Source organism: Phragmites australis, chromosome 22 (genome assembly GCF_958298935.1).
Source record: "Phragmites australis chromosome 22, lpPhrAust1.1, whole genome shotgun sequence".
Lineage (NCBI taxonomy): Eukaryota > Viridiplantae > Streptophyta > Magnoliopsida > Poales > Poaceae > Phragmites > Phragmites australis.
The window spans coordinates 3,150,862-3,172,464 of NC_084942.1; the positions used below are offsets into that span (position 1 = coordinate 3,150,862).

Below are 21,603 nucleotides of genomic sequence, written 5' to 3' on the forward strand. Positions count from 1 at the left end.
AAAATGTATATGCCATATCATGAGGGAAGTTAGGAAGAAAATTTGCTTACAGGGGGAAAGAGTCGTACATACGATTTAAAAAAACACTATCTATGACGATTAATACAGACAAGTTTAAATAAAACCCGTATGTGACTCTAACTACTCATAGTCAGGTTTCAACAAAACCCGTATATGATCCTTATTACGCACTGACGGTTTTACAGAAAATTCGTCTGTGTGTAACTCTATTGCAGATGGTTCTGAAATCGTCTATAACAAGGTCGATATCATGAACACTTTTGTAGAGATAGAAACTATAATCATCTGTGATAGGGTTTAAAATTCATCTGTAATAATTCATTCTGAGGTAGTGTCTGAGACTGTTAAAAGGAGGGTGTGGATAGCCTAGATGAATCTAAACCTAATCGGGTGGCTCTCTTGCGTGTAGTCATGGAGACGTTAGTATAGATCTAAAGAGTAGAAGACATTGGAGAGTCAGAGCTTCTGCATGCTTCAATGGCGTGTTGTGTCTTCTAATGACTTGTCCTTTGTAGGGTTCCCTGGCCCCGTATATATAGGGGGTTATCATACGTCCTTTAAGTCGTCTCTTCCCGTTCTTGGAGATAAACTTTCTTATTTACGAGATATCCTGAGTATCTGTGGGTAATTTTTATACATCTAAGAATTTCCTTTTCGGAGATAAAGATATATCTCTAGAATAACGGAAAACCTTAGCGTATTCGAATATGATAGTTTTATACTAATCGTCGGCCTATCGAGCAATGTATCCATTGATCTGGCAAAACATTCAAGTAAAATAACTATCAGCAATACAATTTAAATAGTTATTTATCCTAGTATCGATAATGGACTATGGTAAGTAGACATCTAGTCGTAGTTTAAACATGTACATTGATCTAAATCTGTGGTAATTCCTCTTCAAAGGCGACGTTACACAGGCTTGTACCCTATTACAACTGCCTAGAGCTAATGGGATGGCTCAAGAACATTTCATGCAACTAGTTAAAGGTTAAACTGCCAAAAAAGCTATCACAAAGATATAATTTTTAAACCGGCGGTGATGACCTTTTCTGTGGTCGTAAGAAGGCTTTTGTAGTTGGATTTATCCTCTGCAGGATCCCTTAGCTTCATATTTGCTGCAGTACCTTTTCTACTGTAGTAGTTGCTGTTTCATGGTGATTCCTCAATAAGACCTTTCCTTTGTGCTCTATGTTTTCCTACTCTTGATGATTTGGAATAATTGGAATAGCTCTTGCCCTTGAAAAAAAATATGTTTTCTACTGCTCATTGCTCAACACAAGCGACATCATACCGCAAGACTATATGCTTTAAGCCCACAAGGACAATGTAGCTCAAGTAGCAACCTGAGTTCATTGTACGTTACGCCAATTGCTAATGTATAGAGAATATCATGCTACCTGAGATTATACCATGTACGTACAGTGAAGTGTATCCCACCTGGCCTGACAAGTTCATTACATTGATCTAACCCTCACAGCAAAACCTCAACCGTAGTAAAATCAATCCGAAGAATGGCCAATAATTGCGGCTCCAAGAGCAATTGATTCATCTGGTTTCACCATTATGTTTGGCTCCTTCCCACCAAAGTAGTTCTTGACGAGTTTCTGAATCTTTGGGATCATGGTGCTACCACCAACAAGAACAATCTCATCGACCGAGTTCTTGCTCCTCTCCAGTTCAGCTCCTACCATGGCTCTCTCTACCAATGCGATGACTTTGCAGAACATATCATCATTCAATTCCTCAAACTTCGACCGCGAGAGCGGCTCGGAGAAATCCACGCCATCGAACAAAGACTCAACGCTCACTTGGGCATGATCTTGGTTGCTCAACACCTTCTTGGCATGCTCACATGCCGTCCTCAGTTTTCCTAGAGCAACCCTGTCCTCACTGATGTCCTTGCCGTGCTTCGTCTTGATCAGCTTGGCAAAGTAGTCCACGATCCTTTGATCAAAATCATCTCCGCCAAGGAAAGGATCATCCCAATATCCAAAGACTTCAAAATTGCCATCGATGAGCGTCACGACGCTTGCGTCGGAGGTGCCGCCGCCGACACGGAGGACAAGCGCATTGCCGCCCTCGCGCAGCTTCCCGCGGAGGCCGTAAGCCACGGCGGCTGCAATAGGCTCCAAGACCGTGCTCACTATTTCTAGTCCCGCAATCTCGCCGGCGCCGATGGCCTCCCACGTGGACACCTCAGTGAAATGCTGCGGAACGGTCATGACGGCATAATGGACCTTACGGCCGAGGTGCTCCTCGGCCTTCTCCTTCAGCTCGGCAACCACCATGGATGCGATCTTCCTGACTTCGAGCTGCTTGACCACACCGTCCTTGGCCTTGACTTGGTTGCTTGGACTGACGACGTTTCTTGCACCGATCTTGCATGGCACGCGCTCCATGAGTCTCTGCACGATGTCCTCGTATTCGTTGTCTCGTCTATCAACAGATTGATGATATTTAGCATCAACTATCACCTAATCTGACTGGTATCTATAGTTTTAGTAAAGTAATCGACAACAACATCTTTACCTTAGCCCGAACAAGCGTTTGAAACCGAAGATCGTGGCCTCAGGATCTGGCCCGGCGTGATTTTTGGCGGCCTCGCCGACGAGGGCAGCACCGTCGTCGGTGAAGGCGACCCAGGAGGGGATGCAGAACTGCAACATGGTCTCGGTCTCGCCGGGGACATAGCCGGCGACGCAAGAGTTGGTGTTGCCCAGATCGATGACGATCACTTCTCCGGGCGGGTACCTAAACTGATTGGGGGTGCTGTCCGCGATCATACTCGGGTCATAGTCGGGAATTTGGAACCCGGACGCCACGGCAAGCAGGCAAACGAAGATTCGAAGAGTTGCCGCGACGCGGCGATCGCCAGCAGCCATTGGAACAAGAGATGGGATGGGAGACACCCAACGGCAATGGCGTGGTATGCTTCTCTTCGCTCGTTCCTTTGTCTCGGTTATATAGATTATTATAGGCAGCGCATGTGGGCTATGCCGAGTACGAAGCTGGGTAGGTTAGGATAACCCAACTCGTGTGGCCCTCGGATCTGGGGGCCAGGTGACCGACGAAATCGCTAAAACGCCAACCCCGCCTGTTAGCTGCGTGTTATTTTCCATTTTTTTAGGTCACGCCGTTAGCTGTAGGATGTAATCGAATTAAATACGAACAGATATCGCTGATTATATATCATATCCTATTTTTTTTTTTTGTTAGAGTCCAAGTTAGACATACACAGATAATGCAAAATTTAGATACAGATACGAATAATCTCGATGATAAATACAGATCTAATACATGACGAGTCGGATATAACCAATACCGGTCAAGCAGAAAGCGTACATCACATATGTTGTAATTATTTGACCATTCCACAATATGAAAAATAGCCAAATAGTCTATGTGCAGCACAGAGAATAAAAAAAGAAAAGAAACCGACCACATGGCAACTTCATCTATAATATATTGCACAAGTTGCATCTGAATTTCTATGTTAGTTGCCATCAGACGTCTCACTCAGTCCATGTCAAGTACGTTCACCTGAAAGCGCATGCCTCACGGAGACGGAAACGGCATGTGTAAAGACTAAAGAACAATCTTTTGGAAACATACAAAAACAGGGACACCAAATCATAGGCACTAAGAACGTACCAATCAACAAGGTATTCTCTTGAGACGGATGGTCCAATTTGACCAGATTGTTTACAAAAGATGATTTTGTTCTATAAAAACCTGAGCTCACATGGAGTTTAAACGAACTGTTACCAGGAATGAATTATGAAATGAAGTCAAAACCACGCCAGTAGTACATAGCACAAAGTAGATGCCCCAGAAGAAAATAGGGTAATCATTTAACAAAAACTATTATTCAAGGTAGCGGAGTGTTGGAAATATCTGCTGCTGGTGTTGCTGCGGCCTAGACCCGTCTCTGCAAGACTTCTGGGATAACAAAAGTTTCAGATTGTGGCGCAGCAAAATCATTTACATGCAATGTGCAAACATGGGGGAACCGGGGCTACATTAAAGCATACTCCCTCCGTTTCGCAATATTTGTCTATAGTTTCGGGAGTATCTGTCTCAAATTATTTGTTCATTGTGGTAATCAAAGATGTTTTATGATCTATCTTTCTGTTATGTCCTTCAGTGCACTCTTATCCTTAAAGTTATTAAGGGTAGTATGGTTATTTCACTGTATTTTTTTTTACTCGATTTCAATATTTTTTGGTTTGTATGTAATGGTGGATGTGGATAAATATTACGAAATAGAGGTAGTAGTTATGATTCAAAACACAAAGGAAAGAATCAGACGCGATGAACTTGACAATACAAGTTAAGCTACTATAGAACAAAGTCACATTCATAATGGTGCAGAAGTACGAATCCAACTCTGAAGCCACAATGTTGCAACCCTAACCATTCATCACCTGACATGTTATCTTCACCTTTTTCTCCAGCCACCAGCTAACGCGAGCAGATTGCAAAGGCTAAGTCCGCCGGTCACTCTCGTCCTCCTCACCATCCCCGGTCATCTCGTTCTCCTACAAACATTAGTGCAGATCAGCATACAGATATATAAAACAAACATGTGCAGTGGCCCTCCTAAGATCTAACAAACCTCCTCGCTTATGTTTGTCGTAGTACATTATTTATCCTCGGACTCCAAATTAAACTCTTCAAGAATTGATGCTATATACTCCAAATTGGAACCTGAAATTCAAAAGTGACATATGAAGTTACCAAATAAAAGTTGGAAGTTGTATAAACTATTAATTATACCTTTCTTAGGTGCAATATTCAAGTCCTTGGTACAAATTAGAGCCATGCCAGTACGACTTCAGTGCATTTTTTGTGATTCGTTCCAAAAGCTGAAGCTGACCTACTTTGTCAGTTTCCACGGCTCATTCATCTCCTATCACATAGTATTAACCACTCCGCGTTTCAGTTTCTCATGATTTGAACATCCCATAACATTGATTTGAAACCAAAAAAAAAATTGAATGGAAAATTAGTGACTCGGTATATGTCATTTAAAAAGTAGTCAAATTTTGAATAGGAAATTAGTAACACTGTGTATATTGTTAGACAGATTTGCTTCGGTTTATTATTCGTTAGGACTTGCTATGTGAGTGTGTATATTGTTAGACGGATTTGCTTCGGTTCATTATTGGTTAGGACTTCCATGTTTACCACTGTATCTCATGCCTATCCCACATGTTATTCCATAAACCATGTTGGTTGATTTGGTAATGAGTCCAGCTATATATGTAACGTGTGTACCACCGTTCAGTCTATCGCGATTATCTCGCTATCATGGTATTACGAGTTTGGTTCGCTCCCGCGACCCCCCTTCCGCCCCTCTAACCCTAGCATCGTCGCCGTCAATGGCCAGCGAATGTAACGATGCCCGTCATGAAGAGGAACGCCGCGCCATTGCTCACCTAGCGGCTGAGATTGCCGCACGTCAGGATGTAGAGGCACGTTTGCTCGCCCTCACCAGTGCCCAGGCCTAGGCTGCCACCGCCATGCTGCACCTCAACAGATTGGCATTGGTTCCGATCGTCCTCGACCTCACATCTCCGAACTACAACAAGTGGCATGGCCTCTTCCTCAACACCCTGGGTAAGTATGATCTCACCGATCACATCCTCTCCGATGATACCACTTCTGATGACGTGAATTGGAAGCGCATGGATTGCACAATGTTGTCATGTCTCTATGGCACTATCTCCCCCGAATTGCTCATCTTGTTTGGACGGGCCTCGAGCAGCAGTTTATTGGCAACAAGGAGACTAGTGCCCTCTACCTCGACACCCAATTCCATACGTTCGTGCAAGGTGATATCTCGATCTCCGAGTATTGTCGCAAGATCAAGGCCATGGCTGATGCGGGTAGGGGATTTGGGCGAGCTGGTCCTAGATAGCACGCTCGTCCTCTATGTTCTCCGTGGCCTCAAAGACAAGTTCCCCTACATGGCTGGCCTCCTCAATTGTCAAAAGTCATTCCCGCCATTCATCAGAGTGCGCTCCGATTTGTTGCTCGAGGAGCTCACCATGCCATCCAAGTTGGGGTCCCCGTCGATCGTCCTTGCTGCCCAGCGGCGTCTACCCCTCATGCCCCTACTGACAACAACAGTGGTGCCAATCAGGGCGTGGTGGAGGCCCAAGCGGTTCCAACCCCAGCACGAGCAGCCAGGGCTCCTCTAGCCGCAATGGTGGCGCATCCTGTCGCGGTAATGGTCGCAACCAACGACGTAGTAGCCGCAACAACTCTAGCAATGCGCGCACCCCTGGCAGCAATTACAGGTGGTTACCCATGTATAATCCATGGACCGGGACCTTCCAGGTCTAGCCTAGTCTCGTGGATCCTTGCCAACGCCTGGCTGGCTGGCGGCAACAGCAGTGCCCTGCACCGCCTCTACATGCACTCGCTACGACCGATGTGACGGGCTTATCGGGCCTACCACCGTCGCACGGCTTGCATCAATTGCATGGCCTGCCTCAATCTGTTTAGATGGGCTAGCCACAACCCCAGCTGTGAGCATTGCCATCCATGGTGTCCTGGGATTAGCATGCCTTGGCGAACGCCTTCAAAATGATGACGTTCACACCTCTGCCGACTATGGAATGGTATATGGACTCGGGTGTAAACTCCGGTAATCTCCTTGTTTCCCATCCCCTACTTCCTCTCACTACTACAGAAAATGTTTTCACAGTCGGCTCGTAACCATTTTCCCAGTTGGGGTTCGAAACAACAGCAAGGGGAATGTAAAAATAAGCAACTACTCCAGTCAAATACAAGAATTGACTGCAATAATCTTTGTTACAATCGGTTATTACCACAAACTGACTGAGCTAACCAAAGTATTACATTCGGTTCATCACATAAACTGCACGCACTATGTTTAGTACAATCGGTTCATTACCGAAACTGACTGAGATATCGTCCGTAGTGCAGTCGATTCGTTACCGAAACCGACTGAGATATTGTCTATTGCAATCGGTTGTTCACACCAACCGATTGTACTATTATGAGTATTGCAGTCAGTTCATTATTGTAACCGGTTGTACAATTGTCTGTTTTGCGGTTGGTTGTTCATATCAGCCAACTGTACTATGCTGAGTATTGCAGTCGGTTCTTTACCAAAACCAGCTGTAATATTGTTCGTATTGCAGTCGGTTGTTCATATGAGATGACTGAAATATTTTGAGCAGTCAGTTAGACCGGCCCCCACTCTCGGTCTAATTGATTGGTCCTGTACAGCCCAAAATCCAGAAACTGTAGGATTAAAATTAATATAAGAAAACTATCAAATAAAAATTTCCAACATTATTTTTTTCTAAATTTATTGCTAATTGTTGTTAGTGTGATGTTTAATTTATTATTAAGTATTGAGTGTTGCTAATTGATTAAATAGTAGGAGAAACCAAATAGAAATAGAGGAAATAGAATGGAAAAGAGAAGGAGAAAATCTGCTCTAAGTTCCTAGGCCAAATCTCCCTCTCCTTCTTTCTTTTCGGCCCAACACCACCTGCAACCACCTCTCTCTCTCTCCTCTCTCCCGACCTGCTCTCACCCAGGTCCGGCTCTCCTCTCCCTGGCCCGATTCCCACGCCCCACTCCTCTCTAAGCCGTGCCTATGTGCCATCCAACACAGAGACGGCAGCAAATCCGCGCCCAAATCCGAACAAACCTGAGCCAAGGATCTTCTAAATGGTTGCCAAATTGAATCCATGTGATCCCCGTGATCATTTGCCCATTTTATCTCCAAACAAGCCCAATTCAATCACAAGATCACATTCGAGATAGACTTCTGTCACTCGAAACCCTAACTGAATCGACCTTGGCCTCCTCACCCCATACCAATAAATATGTGACCCCAAGACCTCCGTGAGCTCACCTCGAGCCTCTTCCCCAACGCACCGAAGCAAATCTGACATCGGAGAAGCCTCAATGCTGAACTCCATTCCAATAAATTCCATAAAAATCTACCTAAAAGCCTAGAAAATCCTAGATCGCTCTAGAAAATTTTAGAGAATTCCTAGTCACTAAGTTTCATCATGTTTTAATCTTCTGAAAGTCCTATTTTTTTTTCAGCCGTAGCACCAATTTGATTAGTTTTTTCGCAAAAATTCACAAAAAAAATCTTAATCTATCCAATTAAGTTGTTTGTTGTGTGCTATTTGGTTCCTTTTGGTTCTTGGTGTTTATTTGTTATCTTCTCATGAGTAGACGCCAACGTTTCGAAAGAGCAGTAATGACTTCAAGACCAAGATTTTGAAGATCCAATTGAGTATCAGGAAAGTAAATTGCATCCTTGACCATTTAGATCTTATGTTTTAAAATAACTTGTTTTACAAACATGCATGCTAATAATATTACCAGGAATCCCAAGTTAGGTTATACCCTAATTTTCCCTTAACATCCTTATCGTCATGGTTTTGGATGGTCTATGGAAGGGTAGTTGATGCTTAACCTTACTTTAGGATGATGATAATGATAATTGTTCAACTGAATATGATAATGTTATATGCAACTATGTTAAAAGTGATGAAACAATGCTTTGTAGCAACATGAAAATTAGGGTTTGAGCAAGCGGTTGGATGAGACAGTGCACGTTGCACGGATGGGTTGGTGGTAGTCTTGCTCAAATCGTTTAAGGACTGGTTCATTGTGCGTTTGGATTGAGCTTTACCATAGAACTACAAGCCTAGTATGAGACGTGCCTAGTCAATTAATTAGCTATTTTCTCATTATAGTGTAGGCCAGTTGATGATAGAGGGATGAAAGGGTGTACTTCCTGGAACTATCTAGCACAAGATGGGACTTCCGTAGTAGAGGGTGTACTCCCACACAAGTGAAACCTTAGCGGGCATGCATATGTTGGGAAACGTTTTGTAAAAACATTGCATAGATTCCTAGTACATACCTCAAAAGTGTGTAAGAGTTTTCCGTCAACCAATGGATTGGTATAAATGGATGACATGTCTTGTTGGTAAAGTTGCACGAGTGGATTGGCATAGATGCAGAGTGTAAAATTGGTTAATCAGTCGAGCTCACGGTCAAGAGCAGCGAGGAAAGCCACACATGATTAGACGAAGAGCATCTATATAATTATTATTATATATTCTATAAATGGTGTATATCTATAAGGGGTATATGAAGAGCATGCTTATCTTACTCGATTCAGTATGATTTATAACCACCATGAAGAAAGGTATGGAGATAAAGTATAAGAAAGATGATTGTATCAAATAGGAAAGCTATCCTCTATTTAGGAGGAGTCTCCTATTGGCAGATCAACAGCTTGGAAAGGATTACACCAGGAGAAGTCTGAGTAGGGTACATCTACTTTACCCCGACTATAAAAGAAGGGGAGGAGGGTACATCCAAGACACGCCAATCTACAGAAGCATAAGCTTCATAGCACCAAAGCAACTCGCACCTTCAGATCTATGAAGTCGTGAAGCCCCAGAGCAAGCCTAGTTGGGTAGGAACCATCAACACCAAGCGAAGATCCACGGCAGAAGTAACCATCTTCCGACTATGGCTTTAGCAATATGAACACAGAGAAATCCACCTAGATTCTTAGGACTTCATCTATGTTATAAACTCTGATCTTGAGATTAATCAAAGCAAGACTGACAAGGATACATAATTAATATTATATATTCCATATATTCCGTATATCTATAAAAGGAATATGAGGATCAAATACATCTTACTCGATACGGGGTTAGTCATGGCCACCATAGAGTAAGATATGGCAAGGATATACATGGAAGCCACTCATCCCGGATATGGAAGATACCTCCTATATTTGAGAAGGATTCCTAGATCTACGGGAGACAATCTGAGTAGGACACAAACAATATATCCGACTAGGATCACGCCCTAGGTTCCCCTGACTATATAATGTGGGAAGAGGGGTACGTCCAAGGCATCCCAACGCAAGTCAGGTCGATCAAGCAAACAAACTATCATAGTCCACAAATCGCAAACTGCACCTTCAGATCTCTAGAACCCTTCAAGACTAGTCGAGTAGAAGACCAACACCCACCGAAAACATTCACAACAGAAATAATCTCATAGTTGACTAGATCTTAAAACTTAGACACGTCCAAATTCGGCTGGTTATTAGGATTAGACTCATCCACGTCCACGTTGTACTCTGTGATCCAAAGAATAATCCAAGAAGGATATGATATAGGGCTATTATCCAACTCGGGGGCCTAAACCTGTATAACTATGTGTCTCTGTTTACGGTACACCGTCAACTAAGCAGGTATCCCTACTTTCAATAACTACAACAATATACGACCGAGTATCAAATCCTCAACAAAGACAGCGCGTAGGACTATTATTCACTCGAAGTCCTGAACCTATATAAACCATGTGTCCCACTATGTGATATTCTTCTATGACCACGCAGGTATTCCAATATTTTACATTACAAATATTTGACAATCGTGCACAATTTCTCGACACTACCTCATGTGAAGTTTTACCAAGCATTCATTGAGGTTGGTACACTGTATTCACATAAGTTGCTATTGAACATAAGTCTACACAAAGCCAAGTTGTTTGGATGTTTGACTAGAAAATTGCAATCACTATCTCCACATTTTGAATTGTTGGTATTCTCCATATGTTGCAATATTCTTTTAGGATTGAGTTGCTACCAACATTTCATTTATGTTTACATGTTCAAGTAGTTACTTGGTACTCAGTTCATGAAAGTACCCAACTTCTACAAAAGTTGTTAGTAGCAATCACAGCAGTAGCAACTTACTTGCAAGTTCTTCAGAAACCTACTAACATAGAGAAATCCTATAGCGCTCCTCATCACTATAGACTTGTACTCAAAATTTCAAAAGTTCATTGCTACCACTTTGCAGTGAGTTGCTACCCACGTTGACTCAAGTTGCTAATCTAATACTGACTGGAGTTGCTACCTCATTCTGACTAGACGTGTTGCCTTCTAAGGAACGAGTTGCTAACTTGGTCTCAATGTGGTTATAGCAATTACATAAATATTAGGATAGCAAGTCATTAGTAGTAATTAATAAATCTAGGAACTAACAAAGTGTGTATTGAGTTGCTAGTAAGTAATAGCTAAAGTTGCTAGTTGAGACGTCGATATATCAAAATTTCTTCCAAACATATACAAGATCTTATTTTGTTGAGCTCATTGAGAGGAACACAACAGTGCAAATGAAACGTAAAATGGATACCTAGTTCAAAAGATACAATCATTTGATGTTTTTTACCTCAACAAGCACAAAGCAAGTATGTTTGCATGCACCTTTTGCTCCATGCAACACGTGAAAGTGACATAAAAGGAAGAGTGGCGCAGGTTGGGGCTGCATTAACCCGGTCTTTCCATAAAGGCTTCGGATAGGTTCCAAGCTTCCTGTCAAAACAAGCAGCTTCCTAAAATAAAATGTCGAAGCAACAATCATAATTCTCAGAGATGCAATAACACTGGTGGAAGCTAGCAACGTTCATTGCATGGGGATCAGTAACGTGCACAGATGGCACGCCAAGCTCGGCCTTGTTGCCAGCGTGCCTACTATTGATGGAGTGCGCTCATGGAGTATCTATATTAGAATTGTGACGCCATTAAGGTAAGTGTGGCCATATCAGATATCAAATCAAACATACACGTAGTTCTGTATAAAAGATATATCATGCCCGTAGTCATCTACAGTTATGCAAACTGAAATTAGCGAACTATCAAATTGGTTACAAACCTGTAGCATGATATCAAACTATGGGACTCAAATCAGTTGTGCCATCAAGAACATGAAAACCTCCGCTCCTTAAGCTGTGTTGATGAAGGGCCGAAAGATCGCATGGGCTCAGCTCGGGAATCACCCTGCAGACACAATCTCTGACGCTTCTCACTTGCATTTGCTGCCGCCTTAAACCTCCGGAAATACCATAAGCAAATAAGCGCTGTCACTACGAATATGGCAATAGTTATCCAGATGCCCTTGCCATAGCTATGTACGTGTAACACTGGATCAACCTCATGCACAGAGGCAGCCATGACGGCAGAGGAATTGTTTTTCTTCCTACACTCTGGTTAAAAGAAGATAAAAACATAACTAAGACTATCTAGAAGACACAAACTACTGCTAGCAGATTATTAGTAGCTAATATTTTAAGCTTGAAGAAATAGCAAAGAAGAAATATGTACCTACTGAACATGTTGTTATAGGAAACGATGACCATTTGGCGATGATATGTTTGTCCTTTCCATTGCATAGAACATATGTTGTAACCAGCCCGGGAGGTCGAGATATCTCTTTTTCTTTCATGTAACGGCAAAGGCAGCATGCTCCACTCTCACCGCTAGCTGGAACATGATCAATGGCGTACAATAATGAATCGCAGCATGTCAGTGAGGGTGGTCGCCATGCACCAGTCGGTTGCACGCATGATAAAGCAGCAACGCTCGTCAAGTCATAACGACACTTGCCCTCTTCAGACCTTCGAATATCCTTAGCAGAATAGACTCCAGATGCTAATAGGAGGACTGGGAGCACAGAAATCCACAGCCAGCACGTCATATGGACTACCAATCAGAATAAAAAGATATACTCATATCAGAAAGTACACAAAGAAATACCACTCCATCTGAATTTCACAAATAACCTAAAAGCCATGACAATATTAAAATCAATTAATCATAAGCATGAACAAACATATAAGTATCCACATGTCGGGCCAATTATTACTGGTACCTATTAATGATGTTTTCCTAATCTGCAACCTTGCGATGACGTAAAGATGTGGTTGAAGTTGCTTAATTTCTATCAATTTATCCATCAATTCATCTATTTAAAATTCTTCTTTCAATTCTTCCTTCAATTTTTTGATTGATTGCTAACTAAAAATATCTAACATTTCTAGCTGAAGATATATAGCAAATTTGTAAAGAAGATGGCATTTCCCAAATTTTTCTATTGATTCAAAACAAGTCTATTTCGATTACCAGCTGGAGAATCTAACGAACCATTGTGACATGATCAAATGATAAAGAACCATACTTGTTGCCAAAAAAGACTTTAAACTAGCATCTCCATCTGCTGGGAAAAAAAACGCATACATAGTGCAATCACATGGCAATTAACCTGCAATATTCACAATCGCAAATCACACACATACATGCATACATACTTGTCAAACCAGCCTCTGCAATTAATAGTCTATGGATGAACTGATCAGACATATACTTCAGCATAGCATTATCTTCAGTATTTATTTATTCAAACTAATCATCAACTCCTAATCGTCATGAACATTCATTTATTTAAACTAATCATTAATTTCTAAATGTCATGAACATTCATTTATATAAACTGTCATGATTTAAAATGTCATGAATAAATGAATCAATTCATTCATTTATTCAACCTCTCATGAATCAAACTAGCTAAACCCTTCACACCCCAAATTTGATCTAATTCTAACAAGCCATACATCACAAATATGCACTGCAATTCATTTCAATTCTCACATCACAAATTTGATCTAATTCTAACAAGCATTTCAATTCCTTGTGATTATTCCAACTCTAATTTCTCTCTGAAAATGCTATCTACAATTTGTAACATCATCCATCCATCCAACAGAGAAAGGGGAGCAGGGGTAAACCGTCAGGGGGTAGGAGCTTCGGCGTGGAGGAGGGCGGGACCGGGGTAGGGGCGTCGGTCGTCGGCGTGGAGAAGGACGGACCCAGGGCAGGGGCGTCGGTCGTTGGCGTGGAGAAGGGCGGGGCCAGGGCAGAGAAGTCGGTCGTCGCCGTGGAAGAGGGCAGATCCAGGGAATGGACATCGGTGGTCGGCATGGAGGAGGGCGGGGCCGAGGCAGGGGCGTCGCTCATCGGCGTGGAGGGGTCGGGGCAGATGGCGGCGGCGGTGTGGACGTCGTTGACGTGGAGGCCTCGAGCAGGGGCATCGGCGTCGATGTGGAAGGCCTAGGGCAGGGGCGTCGGCGGTGTCGACGTCGGTGGCGGTGGAGGGTGCAGAGGCCAGAGGCGGCGTCGCGATTCGGTGGAGGCGGCGGTGGGGTGAGGGCGGGGTTCAGTTTATCAACTCGCGGTTACGAGTTTACCGTTTCAGTACGGTTTAAAAATTGAGCGGTAATCGAATTTAAATTAAAAATTCAAAAAAATAAAAAACAAATCCGAAAAAATATAAAAAATCTAAAAAAATTAGAGACAATTCTAAGACCTTCTGTGAAAAATATTTTCAAAAATAATATCATTTGCATTATATTCTATAGGGAAGAACTTTGAAAAAAATAAAAAAAAAGTTAAAGCGTGCGTCTTAATTATTAACCCATATTAAGGAAAAGTTTAACATACAAACACATATTTTTCTTGTGTATGACATATCTTAAAAGGATCTTTAAAATTGATTTCACTTTATTTAGAGTTTTATTAATTTTATATGATTTTTACAAAGTTCACAAGCATAAAGTAAATATGTTAAGAAACAACACTGTAACTAACTTTTTCATGTCTACCATTATTTTTCCTACATAAAGCATAGTATAAAGAAACTAATAAAAATAGTTTCACTAATTTTGGAGGTGTGATAGGTCAGTTATGAATTAATCTAATCGCAACATATTTACACAATCTTGCATATTACAATAACTAATTCACGAATTCATGTATTTTTAAAAGACATAGGATCATATAAAAAGACTAATAAAATTAGTTTCATGATTTTTGGATTAGCAAAGAGTAAAGTATGCATTTAACTTGGTTTAACAAATACATTTTCTCACAGAAAAGTTTTAATATTTTTATGAGTATAAATACTTTTATCATGTAGATCATATTACAAGGAAACCAACAAAATTTGTTTCACTTGATTTGAAACTCAGATGAATTAGTTATTGATTTTACAAGATTGAGCTAATTTTTAGATTTTTTGTTGAACTTCACTGAAAATCGAGAAAACCGTTCAATAAATTGAGAAAAACAAGCGGTTACCGATAAAACCGCGCATTTTCGGTTACCACTCGGGAGCGGTTACCGTTTCAAAAACGGTAAGTAAAACCCTAGGTGGGGGGGGGGCAATTGACCCTACCGAATGGCGCACGCTCGAATGCCATCCTATTAAAATTCAACTCCCAAATATGTGAGGCTAGGAAAGTACAGAGAGCAACAAAAACTCATGCAATCGAAACTAAAACTTATACAATTTAAACTAAGAAATACCAAAAACTATGTCAATTTTTACACATGCTCTATAATTCATAGAAAACATATTTTATTTAGATTCACCTAAAAATCTTATGTAGAATTCAAACTAAAATTCTACAAAATGTGCTACTTTTGCAACTTCTAGCAATTATAAATGGGCATTACAAAGAAACTCACTTTTTAATCTTATAACCTAGGATGAAAGATAATTTTAGAAATTAGTACATCACATTATAGGAATATTAGTGAATTTTTAAAGATTTTTTTTGGAATTCTTGTGAGTCTTTAAAAATTGCTAGAAATTGTAAAAGTTGCACCTTTTGAAGAATTTTAATTTAAATTTTACATAAGATTTTTAGGTAAATCCAGTTAAACTGAGTTGCTTATGAATTATAGAGCATTTTTAGTTTGAATTGCACAAGTTTTAGTTTGAATTGCACAAGTTTTTCTGGCTCTAAGTACTTTCCTAATGGCTAATGTTCATCCGTGTCACTGCCAACGGGCTTGCGTGGCATTTGGGAGTTGAATTTTGGTATGATGGCATTTGGGTGTGTGTCATCCAAAAGGGTGGCAAATAGTCAATTGCCCCTGACATTGGTGTTTGCGGTGTCGTGCATGTCGTCAGAGTAGAAGAAGTTTCAGAGACTGGGCTCTTGGGCCGTATTGGGGGGGGGGTCTGGACCCACTTGCTAAAGTTGGCCCACTCGGCCGGGAGGCAAGGGGCATAAGAGGCCATCGCTAGGAGAACAAAGACATGGAAGAATCAAGGAAAAAGTTCATATTGTCTTTCTTAACTATTGATTTTTTTCCTGATTTTCCTTCTTGAACCGGAAACCAGATAAGGAAGCTCATGCAATAATTAAAACCATTTGTTTTTCCTCACTAGGGCAGTTTGGATAGTGATTTCGTCATATGTAGCGACAACTTAGCTTCGATCGAATTGAAAGACGCTGAGGTGGCATAGCGAGTCCCATGCATCAGCCAAAAAGAGATAGGGGCACCGAGGGAGAGAGAGGGCGGCTTGACACAGCGCGCAGATGGTGGAGTGTTCGTTGGAGTTTGGCTGGAACCGACCAAATGGCACGGAAGCTCGACGTGGAGCGTGAAAAGAGGGCCCATGGAGGTAGTGAAGCTCGTACGCAGTTAGGCTTGGCTCGGGGGTGCACCAGGGCGACCAACAATGGAGAGGAAAGGCGATGGAGGAGGTGGCTCGGCGGTGGCCTCACATGGGCTCGGAGGGGAAAAATAGAGAAAGCTTCAAGATTGAGGCTTAACGATGGCGGAACCCGCGTGGGTTTAGGCTAGGATTAAGGAGGGGTGGTCGGAGTCTTCACACGCACAGAGGAGCAGAAGGTCAGGCTCACTGGAATGCTTGTCGGTGGCCTCTACGGTGGTCGGGCTTGGACGAGAAGCTAGGGCAGTGCAGCAACGGGGCATGGTGGACCTGCTGGTGGGGTTCCCGCCGAGAGAAGGTGGTCGAAGCACCATCACAACCTCACTGGAGTTGAACCTGATGGTGGCGCTCGGCGGAACTCACGCGTGCTTCATTTGGTTTGAGTTTTGGGCTCTAGGGAGTGACAGTGGGGTGTACTGAGGGTGTTAGGCTACCCAATTGGCCTGTCGGAGCTTCGCTGGTGGCACACGATGGCAAGCTTGCTCGGTGGAAGGCACGACTTAGTGCTAGGAGTCCTCGAGCATGTAGGGGCTTAACTAAGAGGTTAGGGGGGTAGAGTAGGATATCTAGGTGCTCTGTTTTTCAGTGAATTGGAAGTCACGGATGCTGACTGCCGTTGCCACGCCAAGTTCCCTACTAGCCTCTCCTCTCTTCTCCACTCCTCTCCAACACCCCAGCACCACCTGAGCACCCCTGTCCTTATCCCCGATGGCCGTCGTGTCGATCTCCAGCTCCAGCCACCCATCTGCCTCGGTGACCACTCGGTGAGCACCACAGCACCTCCTCCTACCTCCCTGGGCACCCATGTCTCCCTCTCTGTGCTTGTGCGAGCTCAGCACCGAGCCGCCATGGCCGCCACCTTTCCTCTTCATTGTTGGCTACTGGTTGTGCCGCTTCGGCCAAGCTAGCCCCTCCTACAGCTTCACCACCTCCCACTGTCACTCCCCCGCCTACACTTTTTCCCCCTGAGGCAACACGTGTGTCTTCCTGTGGTGAGCCACCGCTGAGCCCAACATCGACAAGCCGTCACCCCTCCAACCATCCTCCATCGACAAGGACCCCGCCATCACATTGGTCATCTCTAACCAAACATCTTGGAGTGGCATATCGTCGTGCCCGCGGTAGGGAAGGCCACTCCGGCGAGCTCTCCGGTAACCCGTCACCGCGGGATCCTCAACTCTGTCGTGTCCAGCGTCGCCTGTCCACATCTGCGTGTTTGACTCGGTCAGCTCAGCCACGTCAGCATGGCACCATTTAACTATTTGGCTAAGTTTTCACCACATAGGATGAAACCACCATCAAAATCAATTAAAGAGGTAAATTGCACCGGTTTGAATAGTTGGATGAGGTAGGATATCTGATTTTGTGGCTCGGGGAGGATAAACAGACTCGAGCAATAGTTAAGAGAGATAATATGGACTTCTTCCAAGAATCAAACATCAGAATTCAGAACTACCTTCTTCCTCAAAGCTTCTTCTTCCTCGGAGAATCCTTTTTATGCCTCAAGGAGCTTCCAACTGGTGCTGTGCAGAAACTACCAAGTGGTAGGCAGCTCAGATGTTGCAATTGAAGTTAGCAATGGGCTTTTCTCTTAGGAGGCCTCACCTGAAGTATCAATGACTAATGCTAAATATTGGAGGGAGTGCTAGAAGCATCTAAGGTGTGTTTTATTAGCTGAATATTTCACATCCTTGCTCAGTTCATACTTACAATTCTAAAAAATTAGGTTGTTTGGTACCTACATTTATTGTGTGTGTTTGCATCCACAGCTACAAAAATAAGGTTTGAGCCAGGCCCAGAGCGAAGCCAAAATCGAGGTTGGCTCCTCAGCCTACCTAATGGATGCAACTCAGCTCTGCCGTGCCACCTAGGATTACCTTCACCCCATTCCAGTCGCACCTCCTCCACATTCTCTACAATCACCTCCGGCGAGATCCCTCTATTCCGGGTGAGTCCACACACGGTACGCCCTCCTCCGACCAGACCCCCCCTCGGTATTGGGCGCGTGACCCTCTTCCGGTCGGATCCTCCCCTCCCTTGCTTCTGAGTGCATCGACGGCTAAGGAGGTCCTCACCTCTTCTTCCTCTCTCTGCAAGTCGGCGCGGTAGCGACGACATCCTCTTGTGAGCTCCCCTTCCGAAACAAGAAGGTAAGTCTGTGTCCCCTTCAGATAGGCTTGTCGACATCCTCTCTATGCTACGCATTTAGGGAGAGATCGATAATGATTTGTCATTAGCGGATCTAGCCAGGGTCTACTTGTCTTTAGCTCCTGGCCGATGAGTGCAATGCCCTCTTCGAGCACTCCCCACCCCCACCCCTTCCAAAGTTCCAATCCTCTCTTTCTCAGTCGTATGTGCTCCAAAACAGAACTGTCCATGTCTGTGTGATGCACATCATACATCAATGCTGCTGTTGGTGGGCAGTCCCCATCCTAGGCCTGCTTTTCCTTCGTGCTATCCTGCAAATGCTCCAAAGTTCTTGCAAACTCCTATTTGATAGTCACCATGCTTCACTTCTCATAGATTAGATAACTACTGTTTCTTGCAATTGGGAAGTACTAGGCAGTGATAGATCAAGTGTTGAAAGATTGGTTGTCTTCCTTTTTTCCCAAGTAATTGATGAATTTCTTGGAAAAATTTGCACTTTTGCGTACCTGTGTAATACATGTTTATGTTGCTTAAGTGCTGATTCAGAAATCTAGTTGAGTTTAATCTTTACATGTACATATAAAATATTGTGATCAACGTGCATTCATAATCATCCATGTGGCTTGATGTGTTGCTCCAGAGCAAAAAAACAAACTCAAATACTTCTCTTTTGAATGAATATTATACTGTGGCTATTGGAGGTTGTGCTAGTAGAATATTATACTGCTTGAAAATGTTTAACATGTAGTGATTAAAAAGGTGCAAATTCATGAGTTTACAGAAAAACTGCTTAAATGTACCAAGCTTCTGGTATGCAACCGAATGTCAATTCTTAATCTATGTGTTTGAATTACTTGTAGTATTTTGTTACCTATCATATAAAACTGCTTGGTAATTAAAGTAGTATTTTGTTACCTATCATATAGTTCTGTCAGTAGCAATTATTAGTCTTATTGTTGGTTTGATTTTCAGTGCATCATTTTGTATTCTGTGTTAGCTTAAGTAATCTGAGAATGGGTTGTATGTTTTGCACGCAGAATTTGATCTCATTTCTTGGATTTTGCAGGATGGAGAAGTCAAGTTTTGCTGATAGTTTTGTACTATAACAGTCAGTTTCATGCGAGCCCAGAATGGCCCGTGCTTCCACACCCCTGCTCGCCCCGGTTTCCTCTTTGCAACAGCTGAGCACTGTGGTAGTAAGAGCAGCCCAAATATGTTTGGTGGTTTTTAAATATTACATGCACATGTGTTTTCAAATATGTGTTAAGCAAAAATAAATATGATGTACATGTGTTCAAATATGTGTTTGTCATGTGGAAGGATAACCAAAAACATGTTCACTATTTGTGAAACAAGTCAATTAAATCATGTGAGGTGATCTACCACATGAAAAAGTACATCATATAGTTGTCATGTACATGTGCTCAGGGTGAAAAGGACTTAGCTAACTCTATTCTATCAAAACTCAGGGTGAGGGGGTAAACACACCACTCTTTAGATGCAGAGTCATCATAACCACCTAAAACGAGCAACCAATTAGCTTCACAACACATTCAAACCCTCACGTGGCATCAGCTTCGCTCAACCAATCAAAAACCCAACTTAGCCTGTATCCACAACAAAGGCCTACAATGTGTTCTTTTCTTAAAATACAGCTTCCCTTAGCCAATTTTCTCTCATCTAGGATATACGCTGTAACTTTACGAAAACTCATTTAGACAATCAAACACACCCTAATAGAATTGCATAAGTTTGTTGATGAGCTCATAGAAGTGGATGTTGATGCAAATGGGCACAACCATGCATAAGGTGGTACAGATACTTCTAAGGAGCAATAGAGCAGGCTCTTTCTTTTGTTGTCCTCAGCATATGCATTCAGATTTGTGGGTGGTTGGCTTAAGTGTATGTACATAGATGTTACACAGAAATTGGAAGCTAAGGATTTCTCAACATTGCCAGAAACTTATGCATGTACTATTGGTCTGAAGACTGTGACAATATCTGCAACAACTAATACAATTGAAGAATGCCGAAAGTTTAGTGGTGAGCATGGTATAGTAAACATGTCTTTGGAAAGGTTGTAGTACCCATTTTAGGGCATATATATATGATTTTGGTGATTAATGATAACATAGTTAATGGAACATAGTTAATGGATACAAGACATAAAGAAGCCACCGCGGTCGGGACAAAGATAGTGTGAACATAGTAAATTTCTCAAGTTATCCTTTGTAAACTAAAAGCTTTGCATCCTTAACCATGGTTGTGCCTTCATAAATTTTTTTTTAGACTTTCCCAAATCTCATGAGCGGTCTTAAGTTTGTAAAATGAGATTATACTCATTAAAATCTAAAGCACCATAAAAAACATTCATAGCTTGAGCATTTGTAAGACCATTATCCCTATCTTCAACGGTAAAATTAGTAGGATCAAGAATTACATAATCCTTATCAACTATATCTCATAATTTACCGTCCATAGCTTTAAGATAGACGGTCATTCTAGTCTCTCAATAGGCATAGTTTGACCCCTCAAAGAACGAAGACTTCCCCACATTGACATGAGCGTCACTAGCCATAATCCTACTCTAGGATAGTTAAATCCACTATAAGAGGAGTCCTAGACTCTAATACCACTTGTAGAATTTAGGATACCAACTAGAGGAGGGTGAATAGGTGGTTTTAAAACTAATTGTTAAACGATCAATCAAACTTGCGGAAACAAACTAAAGATCACTAGAGCAATATGAAAACAACTAAGAGCTATGTCAAGATTTGAAATCCTAGGGTGACATGCAACAATTTATATTTTAGGAAGATAAATTATATAAAGTAAATTGCATGAAAGTAAATAGCTCAAAGGATGACACACGAAATTTATCCTGTGGTATCAGTGATTTTCCGATCACCCCTAATCCACGTTGAGGTGACTTCAAGCTTCTAACCGCTTCTCTATCAAGTATCCAATTTTCACACGAGAAATGACTCACACCGAGCAACTTGATCTTAAACCAGAATAGAATAAGAACTACTCGATA

General features: G+C 42.3%; 1 protein-coding gene across 1 annotated transcript; it reads right to left on the reverse strand.

Annotated features, from left to right (window-relative positions):
- Positions 1 to 1,483: 1,483 nt before the first annotated feature.
- LOC133904385 (luminal-binding protein 5-like) lies at positions 1,484 to 2,931 on the reverse strand. The gene is made up of 2 exons (XM_062345854.1): positions 2,554 to 2,931; positions 1,484 to 2,460 (listed from the first exon to the last, which is right to left on the reverse strand). The coding sequence occupies exons 1-2, from the start codon at positions 2,904 to 2,906 to the stop codon at positions 1,524 to 1,526; spliced, it is 1,290 nt and encodes a 429-aa protein (XP_062201838.1). The 5' UTR covers positions 2,907 to 2,931; the 3' UTR covers positions 1,484 to 1,523.
- Between the last annotated feature and the right edge of the window lie 18,672 nt (positions 2,932 to 21,603).

What these genes read in the sequence shown, in the direction of transcription:
- LOC133904385 (XM_062345854.1), bottom strand. Translation starts at nt 2,906, where the DNA reads ATGGCTGCTGGCGATCGCCGCGTCGCGGCAACTCTTCGAATCTTCGTT. An exon ending in AAACGCTTGTTCGGGCTAAG is followed by an intron (nt 2,461 to 2,553) that starts GTAAAGATGTTG and finishes ATCTGTTGATAG; the next exon opens with ACGAGACAACGAATACGAGG.